This window comes from Aspergillus stella-maris (assembly GCF_047715825.1).
Source record: "Aspergillus stella-maris strain CBS 113639 unplaced genomic scaffold BDV14scaffold_71, whole genome shotgun sequence".
In the NCBI taxonomy this organism is placed as follows: domain Eukaryota; kingdom Fungi; phylum Ascomycota; class Eurotiomycetes; order Eurotiales; family Aspergillaceae; genus Aspergillus; species Aspergillus stella-maris.
Genome location: NW_027396865.1, coordinates 92,093 through 115,805, shown reverse-complemented (window position 1 = coordinate 115,805; position 23,713 = coordinate 92,093). Strand labels below are relative to the sequence as shown.

General features: G+C 51.5%; 8 protein-coding genes across 8 annotated transcripts; 3 read left to right on the top strand and 5 right to left on the bottom strand.

The window, feature by feature from the left end:
* The first annotated feature begins 279 nt into the window (after positions 1-279).
* BDV14DRAFT_134829 (putative hexokinase Kxk) lies at positions 280-2,364 on the top strand. Its single transcript, XM_073766209.1, has 4 exons — positions 280-675; positions 729-754; positions 810-1,217; positions 1,268-2,364. The coding sequence occupies exons 1-4, from the start codon at positions 558-560 to the stop codon at positions 2,141-2,143; spliced, it is 1,428 nt and encodes a 475-aa protein (XP_073623919.1). The 5' UTR covers positions 280-557; the 3' UTR covers positions 2,144-2,364.
* On the bottom strand, positions 2,364-4,589 carry BDV14DRAFT_134836 (WD40 repeat domain-containing protein). The gene is made up of 3 exons (XM_073766211.1): positions 4,229-4,589; positions 3,679-4,176; positions 2,364-3,610 (listed from the first exon to the last, which is right to left on the bottom strand). Exons 1-3 carry the CDS (start codon positions 4,460-4,462, stop codon positions 2,570-2,572), a joined length of 1,773 nt encoding a protein of 590 aa, XP_073623918.1. The 5' UTR covers positions 4,463-4,589; the 3' UTR covers positions 2,364-2,569.
* A 1-nt stretch (position 4,590) lies between these two features.
* BDV14DRAFT_134835 (STIMATE family protein) lies at positions 4,591-6,325 on the bottom strand. Its single transcript, XM_073766210.1, has 2 exons — positions 5,568-6,325; positions 4,591-5,507 (listed from the first exon to the last, which is right to left on the bottom strand). The coding sequence occupies exons 1-2, from the start codon at positions 6,021-6,023 to the stop codon at positions 4,851-4,853; spliced, it is 1,113 nt and encodes a 370-aa protein (XP_073623917.1). The 5' UTR covers positions 6,024-6,325; the 3' UTR covers positions 4,591-4,850.
* Positions 6,326-6,688: 363 nt separating this feature from the next.
* BDV14DRAFT_181493 (putative pre-mRNA branch site protein p14) lies at positions 6,689-8,145 on the bottom strand. The gene is made up of 5 exons (XM_073770068.1): positions 7,972-8,145; positions 7,837-7,860; positions 7,674-7,730; positions 7,478-7,605; positions 6,689-7,403 (listed from the first exon to the last, which is right to left on the bottom strand). The coding sequence occupies exons 1-5, from the start codon at positions 8,001-8,003 to the stop codon at positions 7,303-7,305; spliced, it is 342 nt and encodes a 113-aa protein (XP_073623916.1). The 5' UTR covers positions 8,004-8,145; the 3' UTR covers positions 6,689-7,302.
* Positions 8,146-8,493: 348 nt separating this feature from the next.
* On the top strand, positions 8,494-13,405 carry jhd1 ([Histone H3]-lysine-36 demethylase). The gene is made up of 2 exons (XM_073766208.1): positions 8,494-12,271; positions 12,326-13,405. Exons 1-2 carry the CDS (start codon positions 8,954-8,956, stop codon positions 13,223-13,225), a joined length of 4,218 nt encoding a protein of 1,405 aa, XP_073623915.1. The 5' UTR covers positions 8,494-8,953; the 3' UTR covers positions 13,226-13,405.
* Positions 13,406-14,132: 727 nt separating this feature from the next.
* BDV14DRAFT_181489 (uncharacterized protein) lies at positions 14,133-17,162 on the bottom strand. The gene is made up of 3 exons (XM_073770067.1): positions 16,901-17,162; positions 15,029-16,491; positions 14,133-14,971 (listed from the first exon to the last, which is right to left on the bottom strand). Coding segments are annotated over exons 1-3 (1,920 nt in total). The 5' UTR covers positions 16,902-17,162; the 3' UTR covers positions 14,133-14,515.
* A 212-nt stretch (positions 17,163-17,374) lies between these two features.
* On the top strand, positions 17,375-18,989 carry BDV14DRAFT_134744 (TFIIIC subunit 6 family protein). Its single transcript, XM_073766207.1, has 2 exons — positions 17,375-17,505; positions 17,577-18,989. Exons 1-2 carry the CDS (start codon positions 17,419-17,421, stop codon positions 18,375-18,377), a joined length of 888 nt encoding a protein of 295 aa, XP_073623913.1. The 5' UTR covers positions 17,375-17,418; the 3' UTR covers positions 18,378-18,989.
* A 2,085-nt stretch (positions 18,990-21,074) lies between these two features.
* BDV14DRAFT_211441 (cytochrome P450) lies at positions 21,075-23,414 on the bottom strand (the record flags this gene model as incomplete). The annotated part of the gene is made up of 7 exons (XM_073776093.1): positions 21,075-21,641; positions 21,702-21,803; positions 21,857-22,140; positions 22,196-22,317; positions 22,369-22,709; positions 22,776-22,958; positions 23,012-23,414. 7 exons carry the CDS (start codon positions 23,412-23,414, stop codon positions 21,445-21,447), a joined length of 1,632 nt encoding a protein of 543 aa, XP_073623912.1. The 3' UTR covers positions 21,075-21,444.
* Positions 23,415-23,713: the final 299 nt, after the last annotated feature.

The window sequence follows — 23,713 nt, the reverse complement described above, 5'->3', positions numbered from 1 at the left end:
GGATTGTATAGGGCTACACTAGTGTGCTTAATAAGATTGATGTTATTGTGGTCGATCAGCGCTGGCAGCTCCATAATGATGCTGCATGATGTCAATCCCCCTCTTGGACAATTTGTCGATATACGGAGTACTGACAAAAGTAAGGTCATGGCTTTGCAATTGATGACAATAAAGATCGTAATCAGAATAGAGTGGTATCATTGAGACAGGTCAATTACAGAAAGAGCACCGGTGAGTGTGGGGTATTCTTACAGACAGAGAACAGCTCCAGGCCCCTCACCACAATCTCTCTCTCCCCCACCAACCGGACTGCTCTGCACCTGTTCACCGTCCACTGTCTCTGATTACTCTTCCTACTTTATCTTTCCTCCTTACTTCTCCCCTTTACCTTCCTCCCCCTCCTCTCCCGTATCCATTCTCTACACCTACATCTTTAATCTCACATTCATCCAAGATGGTCGGCCTCGGTCCCAAACGCCGTCCCTCCCGCAGGGGTACGTCACTGCTCCTCCGATAAAGCTCTGCCCACGAGGTTCCCTAACCATGTCCCAGGTTCCATGACGGACATGCCCCAGGACCTCCTGGAGCAGATCAAGCACTTTGAAGAGGTCTTCACTGTCGATAAGACCAAGCTCAAGCAGGTCGTCGATCACTTCGTCAAGGAGCTCGAGAAGGGTAAGTAAATCAACACAAACAAGCTTTGAACAGCTCTAACTTTGGGTGTCTAGGTCTCTCCGTCGAGGGCGGTAACATTGTAGGTTTCGAATGGAGCGAACCTTAAATCCAACTGTCTAACAAGCCAACTACAGCCTATGAACGTCACCTGGGTTATGGGATTCCCCGATGGCAACGAGAAAGGCACATTCCTCGCTCTTGACATGGGCGGCACCAACCTGCGAGTCTGTGAAATCACCCTGACCGACGAGAAAGGCGGCTTCGATATCATTCAGTCCAAGTACAAAATGCCCGAGGAGCTCAAGACGGGTACCGCGGAGGAGCTGTGGGAATACACCGTCGACTGTGTCCAGCAGTTCATCGAATACCACCACGAGAACCAGAAGTTGTCTCAGCTGCCGCTGGGTTTCACTTTCTCTTACCCTGCCACCCAGGACTACATTGATCACGGTGTCCTCCAGCGCTGGACCAAGGGCTTCGATATTGACGGTGTTGAGGGCGAGGACGTTGTTCCTCCTCTTGAGAAATGCTTCAAGGACAGAGTATGCAGCTCAACCTACAACTTCAATTTGTGTATACTAACTTGATCCAGGGTCTCCCCATCAAGGTTGCCGCTTTGATCAACGACACAACTGGAACCCTCATCGCCTCCTCGTACACCGACTCCGCCATGAAGATTGGCTGCATCTTCGGCACCGGTGTCAACGCCGCATACATGGAAGACGCCGGCTCGATACCAAAGCTGGCCCACATGAACCTCCCCGCCGACATGCCCATCGCCATCAACTGCGAATACGGCGCCTTCGACAACGAGCACGTCGTCCTCCCTCTCACCAAGTACGATCACATCATCGACCGTGACTCTCCCCGTCCCGGCCAGCAGGCGTTCGAAAAGATGACTGCTGGTCTGTACCTCGGTGAGATCTTCCGTCTTGCCCTCGTCGACCTCCTTGACAGCCGTCCTGGCCTCATCTTCGCCGACCAAGACCACACTCTTCTGCGCACACCTTACCTCCTCGACTCTTCCTTCCCCGCCGCCATCGAAGAAGACCCCTATGAGAACCTGACTGAAACCGAGGACCTTGTGCAACAAAAACTGAAGATCAAAGCCACCAGCGCGGAACTCGAGTTGATGCGCCGCCTCGCCGAACTCATCGGAACCCGCGCAGCCCGTCTTTCCGCCTGCGGTGTCGCGGCCATTTGCAAGAAGAAGAACATCGACGCTTGCCACGTCGGTGCTGATGGCTCCGTCTTCACCAAGTACCCGCACTTCAAGGCCCGTGGTGCCCAGGCCCTCCGTGAGATTTTGGACTGGGCTCCCACCGAGCAGGACAAGGTCACCATCCACGCTGCCGAGGATGGATCCGGTGTCGGTGCAGCCCTTATTGCGGCTTTGACGCTCAAGCGTGTCCGCGCCGGTAACCTTGCTGGTATCCGCAACGCGAAGGAGATGCAGGCTTTCTGTTAGATATAAAGGATACATGAAGATAAAAGATAAACAAAGATATAAACATAAAGGCGTGTTTGGCAATGGACCTGTTGATTGTCTATGATCGGTATGATATGGTGTTTTGATTGTTGCAAGCGCTAGGATGGACTAATTGGATAGGATTGGAGGATTTCGGTCTGTGTGTAGATGGTTATATATACACTATACATTAGAGTCGGAAGAGCAAGCAAGGTTTCATGATTCAGCCTTTGAAAGACATGATTACTTGATCATCGACATGTGCGTCCATATTTCGAAAGTTTTCAGAATGTCATATTGTAACATAACCTTTATTTTGATTCATATACAGAGTATGCTATGCAACATGCAAACCACGTATCTATACCCAACATACCCCCCCTTCCCTCGAAACCCCTCATCCTCATCCCTACCTACGGAGTCCATCTACCCCGTAATCTGCCACAACCGAATCTTCCCCCTATCATTCCCAACAGCCAAATACTCCGAGTTCGGACTAATCGCCACACTAGTAACCCGTCCCAGCGGCGTGCTCTGCGTAGGCCAATTCCTATAAACCGTCGCAGAAGGTAAGTGCACGATCCTCAGCGCATCCTTCTTCGTCTCAGAGGCCATAACGAGGAATTGCCCGTCCGGCGCAAAGGCAATGTGACTTATGCTTGTGACGAGTTGGTCGAGGGCGCGGAGGGGTTCTGGGTTTGCGGGAATTATGTCTGTTGTTGCTGTTGGCTTGGGTTGAGATTTGGAGGATTTGTTGGTGGAGAGGGAGGCTGTGTATGCTGTTGACCAGGCTGTTCGGTCGTAGATGTTTACGATGCCCGAGCGAGATCCGATGGCGATGTACCTGTGGCCGCCGAGCGCGGAGATCGACGGGTCGAGAGTACCGCCGAGACGAAGGACAGTTGTGCCTACGCCGCCGGCGTCCTTCCAGCGTGCAACGATGCGGTTCAATTTGCCGTCCCACTCCGAGACCTCACCGTTAAGGTTAACGGCCGTAAGGCCGTTTCCGTCCCTCCACCAGTCGAAATCAGCGACACCGCCGCGCCCATCAACACGCACCTGCGCAACCCACTGCGCGGAATTCGTAGTGTGGATGTTAATGACACCGCCTCCCTTCTTCGTTGAGCCTACGAGACCAATGAATCGGCCGCAGGGCGAGAGCTTGAAGTGCTCCATGGACTTTTGCTCCTCGCGCCGGTCGGCCGAGCCATTGATCTTGGCGACTTTGCCGGTGTTGAGGTCCCAGATGTGGAAGTAGCGGCGGCGGCCGGAGGCGTAGATTTGGGAGCCGCTGGGGGTGGAGAAGGAGGATGCTGTTATGGGAGTTTTGCGGATGTGCAGGGATGTTAGGAGCGGGTGGGGGGTTGGTGCGTCGGGGGCGACGTGGTGGATGAACAGGGTTGAGGCGGGGCCGGAGGAGAGGATTAGGGGGTGGTGCGGGTGGAAGGTTAGGGAGCTGACGGCGGACTGGATTGAATATAATAGTCAATGATGTGGTGGAATGGTATATAGAAGTTGGGTTTTGGTGAACATACCGGTTGGTCCTTTCCAATGTCCTTCAGTCGCTGGATACCAATGACTTCCTTGCGCAGATTTGGTCTGCCACCTGTTGCGCTCGTCGTCTCCATCTTGGTAAAGTCGATGGTCTGCAAGAGCTTCGCGAGCGGTTGTGTAAGGGTCGTTTCCTCCTCGTCCGTATCCATCTCGTCCACACGTTCACTGTCATCCTCGTCTTCGCCGGCCTTCTTGTTCAGGTTAGGGTTGGCCCAGTCCGGCGTGGGGTGCAGCTGCAGATACTGCCTGCGCAGCCGCCGAATGTACTCCTTTCCGCTGATTATATCCTCCGCCTCGTTAACGCGCAGCTTCCTCAGCCTGTTGTTGCCGGCTAGAGAGACCGTGATGCGCTCGTCGTCGCTGTCGTGCCACAGTGCGGGGAGCTCGTTCAAGTCCTCCTCATCTTGATCTTCGGCGGGTGTAGCGGGCGACTCGAGGTCTGTTGAGACAGGGCCGGCGCCAGAGTCGAGGAAGAAAAGCTATTGCCGGTATTAGCATAATCACCCAGTTTTCGCGCAGCTCTTCACATACATCATCATCGGCCATGTCCTCCAAGTTCTCCTCCTCCTGATCCCCCTCCGCTTCATCGGCACTCTCATCGGATATTGTTGTAAGCGCAAAAGCATTGGAACCATGTCCGTTTTTCAATGCGCTTTGGAATTCGTCACTGTCGCCGAAGAGCATGCTCTCCAGCTTCTTCTCTGCCTCATCTTTCTCGAGGACCTTCTCCTCGCGGGAGTTCTTTTGTTTGGTTGTTTTGGGCATCGTGGCTGATCACTGAGCCTGGCAAAATCAGACTCGGCAGGTGGAGGATTAAAGAAGAAAAGTCAACTCAATGACTCCACTAGCAAGATGTTGCGGAGAAGTCGATCGAGCATCGACAAAATAATTTTTCTTCCCGGCGGCAGAATTCGGCGGTGTATACAGCGGTGCAGCGGTGCATATGTGAAGCCTCAGGCATACTGTACTTTCGATATCAGTACATTTTACGGAGCGAATCTACTAGAGAGAAGTATTCTTGCGGAGAATGTAGTTGGTTTATGAAGTATATTGCAATACAGCGCATTGGTGGAACGAGCTAATTCGACATGTCCGGAAAACGCGAAGCCACCAGGTCTCCAAACGCCAACATAGAACGCCATAGAACAAATCATCAGGGAGTTTTCGGTCGTGCATTGTCATTCGTAGACGACGTATCGTATCCGCGAGGACTATTAAAAGTCGGTGTCGAACCAGATTCCAGCGAGCCCACGGGGTTCGGTTCGGGAGACTCTAACCGGTCCAAAGCTTCTTTGAATGGCACAGGGCCGCCGTGTAGAGTCCTCTCGTCGCTCCTTATTGACGCATCATCTTCAGATCCATCATCATCATCTAAGCCAGCTAGCAAAGCATGTCGGTCGTCGCGGTCGTTGTCGCTTGACGTACTGTTGTCATCGGCATCGTGGGACTCGGAGACCGGCTTCTTGATGAAGATATCGATGATGTAGTACTGAATCGCATTCATAATAACCGGGAAGAGTAGCATGACGAAGATGATTTGAACAGCAGTGTTGCCTTCGGTCCATCGCAAGGCCCAGTCGCCAACTTGGACGATAAAGGGGACCATCTGAATGAGGAAGAAGACGCATATCTTCATGCCCAAAAGACCCATGAAGTAAATCACCGACTGCTTAAACCACCACCAAGCACGCGGTGGGCTGTCATAATTTCCCGATTCGATGGATTCCGGAGGGTTCGCGAGAGGTGTATACTTGGCCAAGCGGTTCAGGAAGTGGAGGGTGAAGATCAAAATGGGAATACCAAGCGTGGTCTGTTTGATATGTCAGTAGTAGTTCAAGCTGGTAGTATTTCGAATCGTAGGGTGACTCACATCAATTCCCAAATTCAGCAAATAAAACGAGCATGGATTCGGCTTGTATTTGCTGGTGATCTCAAATTGTCCGGCAGAAAACATGGACATAAGCAGGTTCAGGAGATGTAGCATGGACGATCCAAACACTTGTTTCGATGCATCAAATGCCCACACCTTAACCGGTCGTTGAGGACGTTCCCTCCATCGTTTGTAAACGAGCGATAATAACGCCAGCAATCCTAAAGACGCCTGAACAAGCAGTGAGAACGGCCCAAGGAGACGGCACTCTCCATTATCTTCATCATCTCCTGGTGAGTCCGAGCTCATCGGCGTATACGAAGCAGCTGGCGATGTTGAAACTGGTGATGGAGTCGTGATGGCACCAGTTGGAGGCTCCGAGGCATTCGATCCGAGGCTGAAGAGAACAAACATCAACAACGCTGCGGACGACGACGGAAGCGAAAGGATAGCCATGCTGAGTTCAACTTCGTCCAGCCCGACGAAGAATCAGCGGCCAAGATCGAGAGGCGAGACTGCGGTGTGTCGTCAGAGTAGTGGTAGCGAGCGGCTCTCAGTCTCAGTTCGGCGGGTGAATAATGACGTGCATACACCGGGGAAATCAAGAAAGGGTCATGAAATCGCTGGATAAGAGGTGATGAGAGGAGAAGAGGAGAATGGAGGTGAAGGGAAAAGTAGACAGTCTCGCCAGCAAGAAGCCAGAACCAGCCTGGACGGAGGGACGATGTCTCGGGATCTGAGTCTTGTTTGAGAGACCCTTTGGCTCTTTGGCCCTTCCAGGTTCCTTCACAGCCCCCGCAGGCTTGTGATTAGCACCCGACGGGGTCCACGGGCGCCGGCTGCTGCTTCAAGTTAGCGTGCCCAGACCGGTCGTTAGCGCCGCGCTTGCTGATAGTCACTGATAGACCTTGGCCTTGGCTTGCGCAAATGGAGCTGGCGTGTCTCGAATTGATTGTGATAAGTCTCTATGTATGTAGTCTTCTGCTCGAAGCGCTGGCAATATGTCGAATCCTGCGCTTGAGTTGCACGACGACTATGAATGGTTGAGGGTTCTAGAAATGCATTGGAGACGGGACATGCGAGAAGCTGCGGAAATATATCACCTGCACCTTGTCCATGCCCCAACCTAGACACATGCTATTTGTCCAGCCGGGCGGGTTTTGTACCGTCATTCACCATACAAAGTACACGAAACCTCACCGTCCGCTTAATCAGTGGGCCTGAGTGGCTGGGCTACAGTGCGATGCCGCGCGAGTGGATACAGGCTCAGGAGCTCACGATGCTAAGCTGCTAGCAATGCACTACTCCATAGATCTTCGAGATTCAGGGTCCTTGTCAATCGTCACTGGCCAGATCCCCGCATGTGTACTTGAGCATTTTTGCACTTAGTACAACTGTCTACGGTAAACCTCATGTGCCTCTTAGGTTTGCCGTGCCATATGTTGGCCATGACCGGCAGATGATATGATGATATTGATAGCAGTAACAGAGCGGTGCAATATTCACAATCCGCTTTGGAATCCCCATCCTCTTCCTGGAGCAAAAGCCAGAGAAGCATGTCATTCTACCTACCAGCCCTCAAAACCCATGAACGAGAGCCGTGAAACCCATATGAGTGAGAAGCAAAGATTAAACGCCGAAAACCCCGCAGCCGACTAAAGATAGCGCGCGAATTCTCATGTCTTGCAAAATGCAGAGGACATACAGAGTAAGCGATGAAAGGAAAATCGTCACGTCATTCTATACCATGTTGTTGTTTGAGACGTTCCAAATTCTCTTGCCTTTCCGCCAAGTCCTCTTTCGACTTGACCATCTTCTCCGGCTGGTGATATAGGACTGGAGTGACAAAACCGATTAGCTCGGATCCCCCAAATTTCAAAGGTTTCCTTAGTTGACATTGACAAACATACCGACGAGATATCTGTTCTGAAAGTTGAATCCATTGAGCTTATCGCATGCCTGTTTGGCGTCGTGTACGTCTTCGTAAACCACAAATGCAGTACCCTTGGAGTTGTTCGCAATTCCCTGTCGTATTTGTCTGCAAAAGAGAAAAGTCAGCGCGCTGGCAGAGCTGATGAGAGGATGTCGCCGCCGGGCGGGGCATACCGAATAGGTCCGAACTTTCCGAAGAGATCAAAGAGCTGCTCTGCAGTAACGTTGTAGCTATTTGCTTGTTAGTATCTCAACTCGATGCGATGGGCCATTGTCGGTTGCGGCAGGAGAGGCTCTCTGGGAACCTGGGAGACTGGGGAAGACGGGCATGGCATACTTGAGGTTCTTGACAAAGAGAATCCTGGTAATCGTCAGTAACTTAACTCCATATTGAAATGCAGCATGACCACAAAGATGCAGATGCGGGCATCCTTATCGGTGGTGCAGCGGGAGGGGTATGTCCAAGACCGACCTGTTGGCTTCAGGAGCGAGCTTCCGGCTCATCCTCAGGTAGAAGGTATTGAAAATTTGTGATATTGGGTTGAATGATGATGAATCAGAACCCCAGACGGAGTTTGCGAGTGTTGAAAAAAAGAGAGAAGAGAGGAAGAGGGAGGTAGTAGAAGGGTTTAAGGTCGAAGGCAATTTGGTCGCGAGAATCGGAGGAGAACCTTCGTTTCTTTTCGGACTAGTCTCATCAGGTCATCCGGAGCCTCACTTCTATAGACAGTTCAATAACACCCCAAACACCAATGGTAAGACAATTGAGATGCTAGTGTAAAAAAGTTGCAGTCTGATACTCACAGCCCCAGCTTTCGAAAGAGTGAATTGCTTTTTCTCAGTTGTCCCATGAGCTTGCGACACAGCCTACCTACTGGTAGTCGGACTAGTCGGCCGCAAACGACATTCTGCCTGAGGCTTCAGGCATCAGTATTGATTCTCAACTCTCCGAGCGTCTCTGAGTCTCTGCTTCTGCTGCTCCCCTCTCCATCACCCATCTTTCGCGCTCAATTTCGCCGTCGTCGCGTGCAGCAGTGACCCGGCCATCCTGAGAATCATCGAGTCCCCGAGGCCCGGCTCCGCTGCAATTGCTCCCTCTTATCTGCCTGCAGTCGCGGTGTTCTCGGTGCTCCGTCCGGCTTTCTTGACTTCTTCCCCTCAACTTCCAGCGCTGCGCCGTGCTACCTATCCTTCGTCAACTGGTCTCTCCTCCGTTCCGGCGCCTTTCCCTCGCTCTCGTATCGACTTCCATCTCATTGTGCACCGCGCGGTTGTCTTCCTGCCAGGAATGACTTTCCATTCACCTGCGGTGGCCCTCTCCTAGCCCGTGTGGTTGACTACCCCTCCGCTTTGCATCTGCTTTCCGCGAGCAAGTCTACTTACCTCCGCGGCCATTTCCTTCTTCATCCCCCCATTTTTTCTTTCACTCTTTTCTTTCACACTCGGCCTTCACGATGATCAGCGCCACCTCTTTCGTGGCTCCTATCGGTAGCCGGCCGCTGCGATACCGTACCCCTTCCCCTCCGCGACGCGCCGTTGAACCCATCTCGCCGTGCTCGAAGACCGGCGACCGCACCTCCCGGATTGATCGCGAACCCTCACGACCTCCAACCTCCGACAACGCCCGCTTCACACCGAGCGATAATAGATTCTCCCCCGTTGATGCTCCGGCCACCCATCGGTCGGGTCATGGCCGGTCCAGCTCAACCATTGATACCCTTGCGACGATCGCGCTAGCGACAAGTCCTACCTTTACACCTCTTCCGTACCCTCATTCTTCACCAAAACCTCACTCCAATCTACCGCTTTTCCCCTCCGAACCGACAGAATCGATTGAACGCCCGGCAAAACGACCCCGATCAGAGAAAGACGAGTCCTCATATACCCAGCACCGATCGAATGCTGTGCCCGTCGCGAACCCTCCTTCAATCTCCGATAGCATGAAGACTGATGCGGAGCTTCTCTTGAACTTTGCGCGACCAGCGAATCCTCACCCACCGATGCATTCCGCAAAGCGCGTCAGCGTGGACGAGTCCTCCCACCACAACACCTTCCATCCTCAAGGCCAAATCAAGGAGAGTAACGTCAGCACATACTGGGATACAAACTACGAAAGCATGGTGCTTAATCAGTCAGCGGTCTACAATGTTCCTCCATCTCGGTTAAGATCTCAATCGGACGGCTCCGCCGCCATATCTCGTCCCGCGATACAAGGTCTCAGGCCAAACACAAGCTCTTCGACCCTACCACCTATAAATTGGCAGGAGACAGACTCTAGGGGCCGAGGTTGGGGCTTCGAGTCTAAGCCAATGGTTGAAAACCCTGAACCTGGTACTCATAAGCCCGCTGACTCGACACCCACCTTCCCCGAGGCTCAGTCGCTCAAGAAGGAACTTGGTGTAGAGCTCAACGGATCAAGTCAAGCGAGCTGTGCCACTTGCAACCTTGTCCGAATACCGATTGATAACGCGGATCAAGACGACGTCACATGGATCAGCTGTGATGGCTGCAAGCGCTGGTTCCATATCGTATGCGCTGGATTCAAAAATGATCGTGAAATAAGGACTGTCGATAAGTTCATCTGCAAGACATGCCGGCCTGTCCACGGACAGACTACGTTTGTCCGGAAGTCGTCGCGCGCTCGCACCTCGATCGACTACGCGGGTCTCAACCAGGGCTTGGTCAAATCTGCAACAGATTCCCTGGAACACCACTATATCGAGCCCATCAAACAAAGCAGGATCCGCTTCCTACCCGAGAGCTTCCCTCGCATGCGTCCTGAGCTAGTCACTGCCGAGTATTTTGAGCGAGGCAATGGCATGACAGAACCGATTGTTATTCCGGCCGAATTCAACACGTCAGCAGCGACGTCCGCCACGAGCACCGATTGTGACGATCTCGCCCAAGAAGTTTCCACGCAGGAAATGTTCGATGAAGTCTTGAATCATCTCCCAGATAGCACCCCTGAAACTGTTCTTGATTGCGGCCAAGACCAGTTGGACATGGTAATACCACGGGGTTTGACCGTGAGAGCAGTTTCTGAGCTTTATGGTCCCGAAGAGAGAGTGGAGGTCATCGATGTTAAGTCACAGCATGGCGAAGACAAACGTTGGACCATGCAAAAATGGGCAGATTACTACGAAAGCACTGGCGACAAAGTTGTCCGCAACGTCATAAGCCTCGAAGTCTCGCAAAGCAAACTAGGCAAGCTGATCCGCCGGCCGAAGATTGTGCGTGACCTCGATCTCCAGGATGCAGTTTGGCCAGAGGAGTTGAAAGCTACTGGAAACTACCCGAAAGTACAATTTTACTGTCTGATGTCAGTGGCCGACTGCTATACCGACTTTCACATAGATTTCGGAGGTTCCTCAGTCTATTACCACATTCTCAAGGGTAAAAAGACCTTCTTCTTCATCCCACCCAAAGACAAGCATCTGAAGAAATATGAGGACTGGTGTAACTCACCCGCTCAAGATTCTACATTCTTGGGTGATCAAACAAAAGAGTGCTATCGCGTCGATCTGTCTGAAGGAGATACCATGCTTATTCCATCCGGCTGGATCCATGCCGTCTGGACTCCGGAGAATAGCTTGGTAATTGGTGGGAACTTCTTAACCAGGCTCAACTACGGTATGCAGATCAAGATTGCGACGATTGAGAAGGATACCAAGGTTCCGCTGAAATTCCGATATCCTTTCTTCCAAAAAATTCAGTGGTACACTGTGCTGAGATATCTTGAGGAAGATCCGGTGCCGCAAAGTGTGTTGGATGCCTTTGCGCAGGATGAGAACTATCGTTTCCACCGGGACTTTCCAATTTATTATGAGTTTGGAGACCAGGCCAACACCGAGCCTACGGGATCACCTTACCATAACTCAAGGTTCTACTCACAAGCTGAATTAGAGGGGCTTCCAGACCTCGCGAAGTTTCTTCTTAGGACAGCGCTGATCGCTGGTGGTTACCTCGTTGAGGGCGTCTCCGCTGACACCAGAAATTCCGTTAAGAGATCCATACCTGCAATGCTTGGGGAACCGGTCGACATAATACGGACGTTTGGAATATGGACCGCGTGGAAGCGGGGCAACGAAAAGGCCCCCCAGTGGACTCGTCCCGGCGTCGTTGAGAAGGATGCTAAACTCAGCCTTACGGAAAAGAAGCCCGCAGGAAGGCCCAGTCGCCGCTCAGAGCGCAACGTGGAGAACCAGCGAACGTATGCAGAGAGGCAAGCTGTGCAGCGGGTGTCTGACCGGTCCGCCGATAACTCTCAGAGGGAGTCCGTGGTCGAAGAAGAAAGCACCGCGCCCTTACCTGATATAGCTCCCTCGACGCTTGTTCCATTACCCGTCATAACCGAAGACACCAACCCAAAGCACCGAACTGCTGCTCGCGGCTCTGGCCTTGGTCCCAAACGTGTTGCTTGTGACGCCTGCCGCAAGCGAAGGATTCGATGCCATCACAAGGAAGAGAATGGCGGAGGACCAGGACAGCAAATGGTCATTGGCGCATCTAGTCTAGGGCACCACACACCTACCGCGCAAGATGCGGCGTCCGCCTTGAACTCATTAGCGGCAATTGCTTCCGGAGCTGGTCTCCAGAACGGACACCATGGTATCAAAGGTGTCGATCGCATGGATTTCTCGACGAATTATGCTACAGGGTTCGCGGCCACGCCGCATAGTCCTGCAGTCAAAGCTAGCGATGCTAGTCCCGATGGTGCAAATTCAGCTAAGAAAGGCCGCAGCAAAGCTTGTGATGATTGCCGGAAGAGCAAGGTTCGTATACATTCAGACCCACATAATTTGTTATGCTCGCGCTAATTCCCACAGCGACGTTGCATTCACGACGAGTATGGCAGGATTGATCCCGTCAAAGCTCAGGAGCGGTCCAAGCCGCGAGCGACCAACCTAGCGAAACGACAGCGGAACGACGAAGGGCCTGCATCTAGCTCAACCAAACGACCAAAGCAGGAAAGCACTTCACCAGTCGCAAGACCAGTACATACAAACCACCGACCAGCCGATAGTTCTACGCATTCATCGGCCCCCATACACAACGGACCGCTTGACAAATCTGTACGCAAAAGCAGCACACAAGATGTGGACATATATCTCGCAGAGGGCCATCCGCAGTCTGATCAAAATCTATACGCGTCGCCGCCCGCTTTCCAGGCCGACACAGTTGCTAGCAAAGAGCTGGCCGCTACTGTTCCCAAGCCAGCGGCCACGTTGGTATCGCCACCAACTTCGTTGGCAGATGAGAATGACATACATGATCACATTGACGGGGAAGGGGACAATGCATCCGCCATGTACACCCCTTCATCTGGGTCTCGTCATTCTTCACGCCAGCCGCGACATGTTGAGCGATACATGCCTGAGGTTCATTTTGTCAAGAATACCAAGTCTACGACGACGAATCCTCAGCCTGCGCGCCGCTCGTCCTTCAGTGGCAGTGTGCGGAAAACTACGCCGGGAGCGCCTTCTAGCTCAAAGAAGTCTGCATCTCGACCGTCTTCATCCCATAGCAAGAAGAGCTTCTCCCCTTCGATGGACAAGAAATCTGACCGGCATGCCTTATCCTCTGCGTTCCTTGGCCAGCAAGGCAAGGCACAAAAGCCGGATCAAACGAACTTCCTCGACGGCGATGCGGATGCTGAAAGCCTACGCTTGATTCGTGAATTGCAAGAACAGGAATTCGGCTTACGCAGACGGGCAGGACGAACATGACCTTCTACCGTTGAAGTCGTTCGCTATTCTGGGGCGCCATTCTAACCTTGTTTCCTCATACTTTCAATACACCATTCGACGCTGTTGTAGAGGGTGGACCAAACATCGAGATTCGAACATTGCATTTGTTGCCCAGGAGTCTGGGACCACGGAGTTAGTTTATTATTCATCGTATTGAGGCGGAGTCAAATGGATATGGGATTGGATTGTTTCCTTGCTCTTGTTTTCTTTCGTTTCATTATACCTTCCCTCTGCGCTTTCCTTCTCTCTTGATTCCTCATCTGCTTGTTTTATCTGTCTGGCGTTCCTGGCTGGACCTACCCATCCTATTCTCTTGGGGCGTTCTTCTATTTTCAACCATCATGTCCATCGAATCGATCTCCTTCCAGTGATCTTTCCTTTACGTTTTTCGTTCTCTTTTTCTTTTTCTTCTCCTTTTTCTTCCTGTCTGGCTACAAGCTCAAGGCCGCTTGGTTGAGTAACTTTGAAGTTCGAACCATTTTCTTCTTTTTCAAGGCGTTTCATAATATGGGTTATTCCAGATTTTTCCAAAGCTTTCGACTGAATTCCGGTCTTCCATCTGAATCTGAGCATGAGTTTCTCGTTTTTTCTCGTTCTTTACATTGAGGTCTTTCTTTCCTTTCTAATTTCTTTACTTTTCACTTCATCCTTCAGTGGCAGGTCAGATTGATATCGATATTGATTTTGATATTGTGGATATGGATAATCAGATCGTTTTGATATAATCACTTCTGTGGGTTGGTCTTCGTAGAGATTGGCTCTTTCTTTGGTTCGATATCCGATGGTCAGCCTTCTGAATGGTGATTTTAAGGATCATTCCTTGATTGATGTGGGACGTGGATAATTACAAAGCTACAAGCTGGTAGAGAACAATTTATATGAACGATCTATATTTCTCGACAAGTGTCTAATAAACATCCAAGACCACCTACTATGTCGAACGTCCGAGGATAGGAACCGTGAACTCCAGCCCTCGTGGCTTGACAATCGTGGAACTCATCTGATCTGTCTTTGTGGGTATTTCGTTCTTAAAGCCCTCTAGAGCCAAAGGAGGGGAATCTCAACAAAATCGAGTAAGGATAACGTATGGGGTATACCATGTATGAATACGCATGCCAGCTGCAAAAGGATATCGAGCGCGGAAAGCAGACGTAACAATAAACGAGAAGTGACTGACTAGCAGTGACGAGTAAGGTGCAAAGGGCATAAACGTGAGTAAGACCACAGCGTCTCAGACGGCAGGGTTGACCGATGACCAGATCAGTAGCATCATTTGGCGTTGTCGTTAGGGTTTCCCGTCCCATAGGTGGACCAGCGTTTGGCCCGCTTTTTCTCGCCGATAAAATCTTTGATAACGCAGGGCGCTTCGTCGGGTCCCTGGCATACCTTGTGGCGATCAAGGTGCTTGAATTTGGGGCCGAGGGGTCCATTCACATAATGGTACTGCCCTGCAAAGCGATACTGCCGACCATCTCCCAAGGGATAGAACTTGTCGCCCCAATGACCAGTGAAGTCGAACCATTCAGTTGGCGAGGTCGGGTTTCGAGTTGACGCGCGGAGGGTGTCCCCAATATGATCGTACGTATACATGTGGGAGTTCAGCAGTGGATCCCAAAGGGGGCCGCGGTCTGTTCTATCATGAAGGATTCCGCCGGGAAGAATGTATGGATGCTCCCCAGGAGTGGCATACATGGCATGTGTGCCAGTGGCCGAGTATATGACTGGCTGATGAAAGAATTAGCGCGGATGCATATCACGGAGCACGTGCAAGATTTCGCTTACTCGTTGTCCAATCTTTTCCACAGCCTCGTAACTATATGCTTCACCCCCAGAATGAGCGCTGAAGAAGAGCGCCTTAGGCTTTCCATGATGAAATCGCACAAGACAATGCTCCCAATCTCCAATATGGTTACCGAACCGCACATTGAAAACCTCATTGCCCAGATTGAAGCTGTAGAAATAGAACCAAAAAGCATCCAAGATGCCATTACCCTTGTCAATGGTAAGTAGAATAGCAGGTGCTTCGCTTCGTCCACCTAGCTCCCGGATAGATATCGGTTCGCCGCCATACCGTTTCCTGAGTTCATCGCGTACTTGTTCTTCGTCTGGCATGAGATAGCCAAGCTTATCTAGCGGTATATCTTCGGCTTCCCTGTCCTGCAGGGGCAGCTGCGTATCAAACCATTTGGCCCGATTCTCAGGTGTATCTTCGGGGAAGGCTCCGTCTACCCGGCCGTCCCAGTCGGCCCATGACTGCTCAAGTTCCTCGTCGGGAGGGCTTGGAATATTCTTCTCTCCTCCCATCCACGACGGATGGTTTTCCACATTATCGTTGCTGGTGAGAAAGACATTGTAGCCAGATTCCCATTGATTCAGCTGATCAAGGTTACTGAGGGTTGGATGGTCCGATTGAGAACTGATCGGTGTATAATTCAACATCGGGGTGATATGCCAGAGATGTTCCGCGATATCACAGGGCCAGAATTGCTCGAGAGAGTACAGATGTACCAGCGGGGCGTACTCAAGAACGTAGTCGGGAATGTGTCGACTGGATCGCTCTGCTTCATCCCATGCTTCCTCGGAATGGTCGGTCTCATTGCCCCAATATTCCCACCACGGCGGGATTTCTTGTTCTTGGGGTGCAGGTTCGGTCAATACGCTTTTGCGATATCCGAGGCGCGGATGCAATGGGTGAAAGTGAGTGGCACCGCAAACTCCGAACCACCGACAGGCTTTCCGGTCAAGCCAGTGCGGCGAGGAAGCAATCCAACTTTCTTCATCTTGATCCTCTTCGTACCAGACAAAGAGCGACGGTTTCACCGCACGGACGGCGCTGTTAATGGTCACATAGGCGATAAGTGAAGAGAGAGTAACAATTGCTGCGGTAGTCTTCTGAACCATCTGCTCATAGGTATTAGGTACGGCGGGAGCGTCGGAGGGGTCGGAAAGTGAAGCAGGTGAGTGAGCGACTTCAGCCTCGTTATCCTGGTTAGCACTATCGGCGTCCGAGGAAGCAGACGTGGTGGTCAAAGTAGCGGGGACGGCTGGGCCACCACTGATGTATGTTTTCCCAATTGGGATAGCTCCACTGGGCGACGATAAGATAGCGGTCGGCGGAGGGTGGTCCGCGGGGCGAGCAACTATAGGTACTAGGGAAGTAATGGAGAGGGCGAAGAGCAGAAACAAGGAACGAGGGCGAGCATCCAGGCTCGAGAATGTAGGTGCGCTAGGTGCAGGAGGAGGCACTATAAGGAAACGAAAACATTGTGTGGTCAGCAGGCGGTCGAGAACCGCAAGTAGCAGCAGCAGCAGCAATGACGGCTGTCCGGCAGCAAAGGGGAGCGAATCGAGGGCCGGGACCAGCGGCAACAGGGCCCATGAGCAGAATAAGGCAATTGGTCAACAGAGAAGGAAAGACCGGGAACAACGGATCGGCTTAGATAATGGCAAGATTATGGGAAGGCGTGGGGAGCACGGGAGAGCGTGCTGGGGGCAAACCGAGTGGTCTGGAAGATGACGGATGCATTACTGATGACCTCCCTTGCTTCCGCGCAGAGCCGGATCTCGTAGGGCGAGGATTGCAGGAAAATGACTCAGGCAGGAGCAGGCTATGATGATTGGTGTGCCCACAAAGCAAAGAGCGCCAGGACTCACTTGTGGGTGTTTTCTTTATGCTTGTTCTGGATGAATAACGGCAGGGCTGAACTAGTTAGTTGGGCCTTGGGCCTTTGGGCGGGGTTCATAGATAGACGGTCAGAGCCAGCTGCAATGAGATCATTGGTGTGTCTGTGATGGTGCAACGTTACCCCGAGTCAAGAACAGAGTGACTGATCAGCATGAGAGAGAGAGTGTGTGACAACGAATGCAGGATGGGGCAGGCGAGCAGACATGCAGAGAGTCTGACTCTGATGCTGGTTGCAGGGCTGAAGATGGAGATCGAGCCGATGCTGAATGCCGGAACCCCGAGCGACCCCGTGATGTCCGTGACGGAACATAACGCCATTACCCCGCGTTAGGCCCAACTTTACACGAATCTTACCATGACAATACACTAGCTCAAGGCGGAAATGTCCACCGCCGATCTTCTGCAAGCCAGGCACTCCGACTGAGCTTCTTCTCCAGTCAATTCATACAGGGCTCTCTGGCTAGGCTGCAACCCCAGGACCTCTACAATGTCCATCATTGACCCCGCTCTCACTACTTTTACAGATGACGGGGGCTCTGACTGGGAGTACGAATACGATGACACCGAAACTGAGGTAGGTATGACTTTCAGCCTCCAGAAAGCACCCTTGTTTCTTCAACCGTACTAACCACCATCTTGCCCCAGACTTTCTTTTTGAATCTCGACCTAACATCTCAACATGGCCTGATGCGTGCACCTCGTCGTCGGAATGACGCTTCCGCTTCAATATCCACCCCCGCGACAACTACAAATCCCACTTCGACCCCCTCACGCCCCGACTACCAAGATCCGTCGATAGAACACCAGCCCGACAACGCGTCCACAGAGCGCGTCCAGGTCCTCGGCCTCCACACCCCGAACCCGATCATCTCCTACCAAAACCAGATCTTCAGCGGGACATGGGCAGACCAGCTCGGTACGGAACTGTTCTTTGCGCGCCCCGACAACACGATCCCCGTATTCGATGACGATCCGGAGACCGCACAAGCCAACGCTCCAGCTACTCAGTTTACGCCATTGAAGCGCACAGATGACTACGATCTCATTGCAGCCAACAGCGTCAAGATCCTCGGTCGCAAAGCGAATCTCATATCTAGCTCTGGGCCGACGGATCAGGGCCAGGCTTCTTCTACAACGGGTACAACCAGGTTAGTCTGGAAACCCGCGCACCAATCGAACCAAGCACGGTTCCTGGAGCGATTACAAGATGTCAAGCAGCGCAGGGGAGAGTCTGACACCGTGCGCACGGTCTTTAGTACGGCGCGTCGTGTAAACGTCGAGGATCGATTGCCGGGATGGGTACGCACCGAAGAACAGCTCGTCAGAATCCGGCAGCTGAATGAACGGGCGGCGCAGGGTGATCGCGGTGCTGTCGCGGAGCTAGAGAGTATTTATGCTTCGCTTAATAGCCAGGATTTCGGTCCTGCCGAGGGTCCGTCCCGTTGAGATAAGCGGCAGATACCTAAATGTCCCGATATTCGTTGCAATCCCTGAAGGACCCTTTCGGACTGAACCGATTGTATTCGGAAAGAGCAGAGCACATGGGTTCATTATCAATCCCTACAACTCCAAAGACAATGCCTTCGCATGTCACGTGGGCCCTCAATTGAGCCGAGGCCTACCATGCCGTTCTGGCCCGACCCGGGAAAAGGGAACCACCCTACCATCAACCACAAACGTCAGAGCTGCAAGCTTGTTCTAGTCCAAGTCTTCTGTACTTTATCCGAACTCTGGACAACCGAACACCCAAGATCTTCTTCTCCGGCTGGGGGACTTCTAGCTAGCTAGCGCAAGACCCACATCCTCTTCATTTTCTAAATCACGAAATCGCGAACCGAACCGGTTTTTATCGTGAGCTCGCGTCATAATGCAGCATGCAGGAACGAACGCCCATGTGATCGACAACAAGCCTACCAGGCTGAGTCCCAGACTGGCGGGAGACTACTCGTGCTACTCCAGGAACCAGCTAGATGGTTGAATTGTTGGGGGTGGGACGGGGGTGGTTTCAAATGATATCTTTGTGATGAATTAATGACATTATGTACTTGTGCTTTGGATTGTTCTGTATCTCACTCTGTAGTGGAGGACTATGCTTTGTACGGAAAACTTGGTTTGATATGCGCTGCGATCAACTGAGTATGTAGACCATTGATGGATGGATGATTCTGTTTGAATTAGTATAACGTGTCTATCTTTCTATGACGAAACTATAAGCCTAAATCAGTGATTGCACGCATCAGCATCGGTATCAGCATCAGAATCTAGAAACACAAGCATGTCCTCATAATTTCTCTTTGGGATAGTATCCATACATAAAAGTAAGATAGTAACCATCCTGCCGAGAAACAAGACAGAAAACAAGCTAGAAAGTGGAAAGTAGAACGCGAAAATGTACAGGAATCCTCATTTTCTCCAGACCAGACCAGACCAGAAACCCCAACGCCTTGTACCAGACTATGTATAAACCTTTGCTCAATAACCAGCAAAGCAAAGCAAAGCAAAGAAAACCGAGGATCATCTTGAAACCATTACGCCGATTGGGTGCCGCACCGCCTATTCATTCCCTTCTCTCATGAAACTTTTTTCTTTGAAAGTCGAAGAGCCAGCCAGGTGAATGGATTAAGCCAGCGGAAAGGTGAATAAGATTAGACATTAGATCATTAAGGGTGCTTAGAAAGCATGTGGACGGCCCGAGGACATCTGCACGGGCGATGGAGGAGGCGGAGGCGGGTACTCGAATGCCGTCGAGAAGGGAGATTTGACACTTGATGAAGACGACGATGATGTAGCGAGTGAGACTTCAAGGGACTTGGGTGTGAAGTTGGATGCAGCCGTGAAGGCGGCTGATAGGTCTTTCTGGCTGTATGTTGGGGGTGCCATGACGGACGGGTGGGTTTGGGTTGCTGGTGTGGTCATTTTGGAGGTTGTTTTGGTTGTGGTGTTTGGTTGTATGGATGGTAGAGCGAGGATTGTAATCAGAGGTATAGATGTACTGGTTGGTGGTTTTGGTTTGCGATGGGGTGGGTGTCTGTTTGTTTGGTGTCAATGTCAGCTAGCTGATATACTTATAGATTGGGTGGAAATAAGTGTTGTCATAGGCTTATAGTCCGAAAATCGCCGAAGGGACGGAGGAACGGGCATGATGAAATACCTCCACTGGGCATACTTCGGGACATTGTACGGAGGGCACAGCTGACAGTACAGTGTGGGGATGGAATGAGGACCGGGGTGAAGGTCAAGATGCAAAGAATGCTTGTCTACATACCTTCGGGTTTTATTTAGAGCAGAGCAAGGTAAGCGCGAATGCAATGACGAAAAGCGAACAGTCGACAGATGAGACGAGAGGAGAGGAGATGGAGAAGTGACCGGGAAATCTATGTTTTGGAAATGGTGGATGAAAGTAGTAATGAGCGAGAGGGAGCAGGATTAAATAACAGAAGCGTACGTAGGCAGCGAGCGAGTAGGCCTGGCCAGAACACCAGATGGAACAAACGAGGCCCAACGAAGGTTTGCGGGCGGCAGTCGACAGACAAGGAGAGCAGTGAAGCAAGGCGAGAAGATTGGGACTGAGGGTTGCAGCAGCGGATTTAATTGCCCGTGGCCAGTGGCATCAGGAGTCCGCAACTTGTCGCCGGAGGCAAACACAGCAGTCAGGCCACTGACTCGCCTCACTGATGATACTCTGTTGGTCCAGATCAACAACTCACCAACTGGCCGGGACGGGAGGCGGATGCGCTCCGGGGAAGCATTTACTACAATTTAGTGGTGGGGATGTAAGACAGGGGGCTGATGATCCAGATTATTTGTTGCAGCCAGCAAAAAAAGCAACAAAAGTACGTATAGTTGCGGAGAATTCGGCGAGGACAAACTGGAGAAAGAATGGAGATCAATGCGTCCGCCTTGCGCGATCTTGGCCGTTTCATCCTTGATGGAATCCATTGGGTTCCCGGTTTCCCCAGAAATAGCTCTCCTCACCTCACCTCAAGCCTCAGACGCAGTGAGGCTGACTCTGTTGCAACTTCTCAAGTCACGCTTTATCTCCTGACCAGCTCATATACTACATTCTTACACCACCTAATTTGTATTTACGTGGATCTACAGATCACAGGCCAACTGGATCTATAGAGTATAGAATGCCAACTGGCAAAACGTTGATCTGACGCCACGCGGCTTCACAGGCTGTTTGCCCCGTTATTCAAGTGGCCTAAACCACACCGCTTGACCATCTATCGATCTTGGGCGGTGATCATATTTTGGCCTGACAAGCGGTGTGTATGATGATGAATCTGAGGCAAGGGCGGTTAATGTTAATGGCGAATGCGAAAGTTATAGCCGGTGTTGGTGTGGCCTGAGGCTTGCATCCAAGGGTCTGCTTGTGCTGCCTGAGGCAGTTATCCTCTTCATAAGATCATTGCTCCTTGCTTGATTGACGATGGATCTAGATCATTTTAGATCTTCCTTAAGATATCATATATAGACTGCTCTACCCTGTTACAGAAGCCAAGGGCCATCCCTATTCCGCTTTGACCCTCCTGTTGAAAACCAGCGGCAGCGGCGGCGCAACCAGAGTGAACGTATCCTTGAGCCCACTCAGCCACTGTTCCTTATTCTCGCCTGGGGCAAATGTAACATCGTATCTCTTGAACAGTCCTCCTAGTGCAGAGCGCAGCTCCATGAGTGCTAACTGTTTGCCGGCACATGCATAAGGGCCTGTATTGATGTTAGCGCTAATGATATATACGTAGGAGCGAACTATAACTACAGACATACCTGCATTGAATGGAACGTAAACTGCCTTGTTCTTGACTAGATGCGGCTCGGTCGTCCAGCGTGTAGGGAGAAACTCGAGGGGTCGTTCAAAGTTGCGGCTGTCTTTATGGTGTTAGTATATATATACATCGAGTGGGTGATGGACGAAGACGGACCTCGAAAGACAGTATGTAGAGGGCTCTGCACAATCACGTCTCCTGGTAGATAAACATCACCAATTTGCATGCCTTCTGGGGGAGTAACGCGTTGGGTCCCCCCTGGGACAGCTGGGTAGAGTCTTAAAGCTTCATTCATTATCCCCTCTAGGAATCCTAGTTCACCAAGCTTTCTGTGTGAGAGTTCATCGTATTTGTCGAGCTCTTCTTGAAGTTGCTTGGCTATGTTTGGATTAGTTGCTAGATAGTAGAGAGCGACCGCCAGGGTGCTGGATGTTGTGTCGCTAGAACCATTTGTCTTAGCTCATGTAGTCCAAGTTCAGGTGTTGACTGACATACCTCCCTGCTACCACAATGAGATACGAGTCCCCGTGGAGGTTGAAAGTATCTTGTACTGTCTTAGGTCCCTCGTTGTAGTCTTTTAGTATCCAAGAGAAGACGTCTGGAATCTTCGGTTCGTTCTGCCACAAGATGGTTAGCAACGACCTAGGCTCTAGAGAAACTGAGCAGACCTTCGCCCTCTCTTGGATTTGATCCTCTAGAAACTTCCAGAACTTCAAATACTGGGCATTGAGCCCCGGTACCAGTTTAAAAAAGGGCAGTAGCCATATCAAATGCCCAAACAGTCCAATGATGACCATGTCTGCGTGCAGCGCCGTCAGGAAGTAAGTATCCTGACCCTTGAGTAGCATACCAAAGGACTTCCCAAAGGCCATATCCCCCATCACATCGAAACTGTAGTAGTTGGCCCATTTCGACATGTCGATTGATACGCCGGCGGTTACGGCGCGCTCGACTGCGGCTACAAGCTGGCTTGTGTATTTGGAGACGCGCTCTTCGTAGTTGCGGAGGGCTTGGAAATGATTAGGATCTTGCTTCATCTCGGTATAGATATAATTCTGAAGTGGTTAGTACCTACCTTTGCTGCTGAAGCCCATGTCCCATGCTTTCCGACGCTTGGCGTGCATTTTCTTGTCTCGCTCACCTTGGAGTGATACGCGCGGGGCGAGAACGCCGTACCAGGGTCCCTTGCTGACCTGTGTCTGGGGCCCGTATAGAGCGACGACGGCCTCGGGATCTATGATGGATAGCTCTCGTGGGCCTGCCGTAATCAGTCTTTTTGTTGTCTTATGACCCCATTCAGGTGCCTCATACCTAATCGCACATAGTCGCCGTGTTCCTTGTGAAGCCTCTCGGTCTCATCAATTAAGCGAAAATTTCGAGCGGATAGGTAAGTGGCATAAAATGTAGATAGCCGCGCTACGAAGGGTCCAGGGAATCTATTCAAGCGATGCAGGAACGCACGGTAGATGAGCATGCTAGTGTATATCCCGGCGACATGGGCGACGAGGAGATCAAGTGCTCGCCCCTGAGGAAGAGGAAAGTCAAGCAAGCCCCGAACATAGTAAGAATCAAGCGCAGCGGCTGTAATACACAGGGCTGCATAGACCGTCAAAATAGACGGAGCCTTGAGGTCCCATTCACCGTGCCTAAAGACATAGACATGGGTAGCGACTCCGGTAACGGCGCCAACGAGGGACACAGCGTAACGAGCCATCGTTGCATGTCTGAAACCATCGCCCACGAGGCAGAGCTGAGGTCGCACCAGGCTTTTATATCTACGGCGTTTGACTCGATGAATAGGATATCATACTTTTTTTCCCGGGCTAGGCTTGTGAGAGCCGCTGTCCTGTCTACCCCTCTTGTTCTACACCACAATCTTGACCCTGGCGCCGGACATTGCCCCTTTGGATACAGCTTCATGCAGAAGGCTCCGAGTAGTTTTCAGCTCCAAGAGCATATTGTTCCGGATCACCCCTGTTTTCTGCACGGTTCTAGCCCACTCACGGCTAGACC

Bases quoted from the DNA above. Each gene is read 5' to 3' on its own strand.
- BDV14DRAFT_134829 (XM_073766209.1), top strand. From the start codon at position 558: ATGACGGACATGCCCCAGGACCTCCTGGAGCAGATCAAGCACTTTGAA. The intron at 676-728 runs GTAAGTAAATCA...TTGGGTGTCTAG, and splicing joins CGTCAAGGAGCTCGAGAAGG to GTCTCTCCGTCGAGGGCGGT. The intron at 755-809 runs GTAGGTTTCGAA...AGCCAACTACAG, and splicing joins CCGTCGAGGGCGGTAACATT to CCTATGAACGTCACCTGGGT.
- BDV14DRAFT_134836 (XM_073766211.1), bottom strand. From the start codon at position 4,462: ATGCCCAAAACAACCAAACAAAAGAACTCCCGCGAGGAGAAGGTCCTC. The intron at 4,177-4,228 runs GTATGTGAAGAG...TACCGGCAATAG, and splicing joins AGGACATGGCCGATGATGAT to CTTTTCTTCCTCGACTCTGG. The intron at 3,611-3,678 runs GTATGTTCACCA...TATTCAATCCAG, and splicing joins ACATTGGAAAGGACCAACCG to TCCGCCGTCAGCTCCCTAAC.
- BDV14DRAFT_134835 (XM_073766210.1), bottom strand. From the start codon at position 6,023: ATGGCTATCCTTTCGCTTCCGTCGTCGTCCGCAGCGTTGTTGATGTTT. The intron at 5,508-5,567 runs GTGAGTCACCCT...CATATCAAACAG, and splicing joins TGCTGAATTTGGGAATTGAT to ACCACGCTTGGTATTCCCAT.
- BDV14DRAFT_181493 (XM_073770068.1), bottom strand. From the start codon at position 8,003: ATGAGCCGGAAGCTCGCTCCTGAAGCCAACAG. The intron at 7,861-7,971 runs GTCGGTCTTGGA...GACGATTACCAG, and splicing joins CTCGCTCCTGAAGCCAACAG to GATTCTCTTTGTCAAGAACC. The intron at 7,404-7,477 runs GTATGTTTGTCA...TTGTCACTCCAG, and splicing joins TCAGAACAGATATCTCGTCG to TCCTATATCACCAGCCGGAG.
- jhd1 (XM_073766208.1), top strand. From the start codon at position 8,954: ATGATCAGCGCCACCTCTTTCGTGGCTCCTATCGGTAGCCGGCCGCTG. The intron at 12,272-12,325 runs GTTCGTATACAT...TAATTCCCACAG, and splicing joins ATGATTGCCGGAAGAGCAAG to CGACGTTGCATTCACGACGA.
- BDV14DRAFT_181489 (XM_073770067.1), bottom strand. The intron at 14,972-15,028 runs GTAAGCGAAATC...TTCTTTCATCAG, and splicing joins TGGAAAAGATTGGACAACGA to CCAGTCATATACTCGGCCAC.
- BDV14DRAFT_134744 (XM_073766207.1), top strand. From the start codon at position 17,419: ATGTCCATCATTGACCCCGCTCTCACTACTTTTACAGATGACGGGGGC. The intron at 17,506-17,576 runs GTAGGTATGACT...ATCTTGCCCCAG, and splicing joins ACGATGACACCGAAACTGAG to ACTTTCTTTTTGAATCTCGA.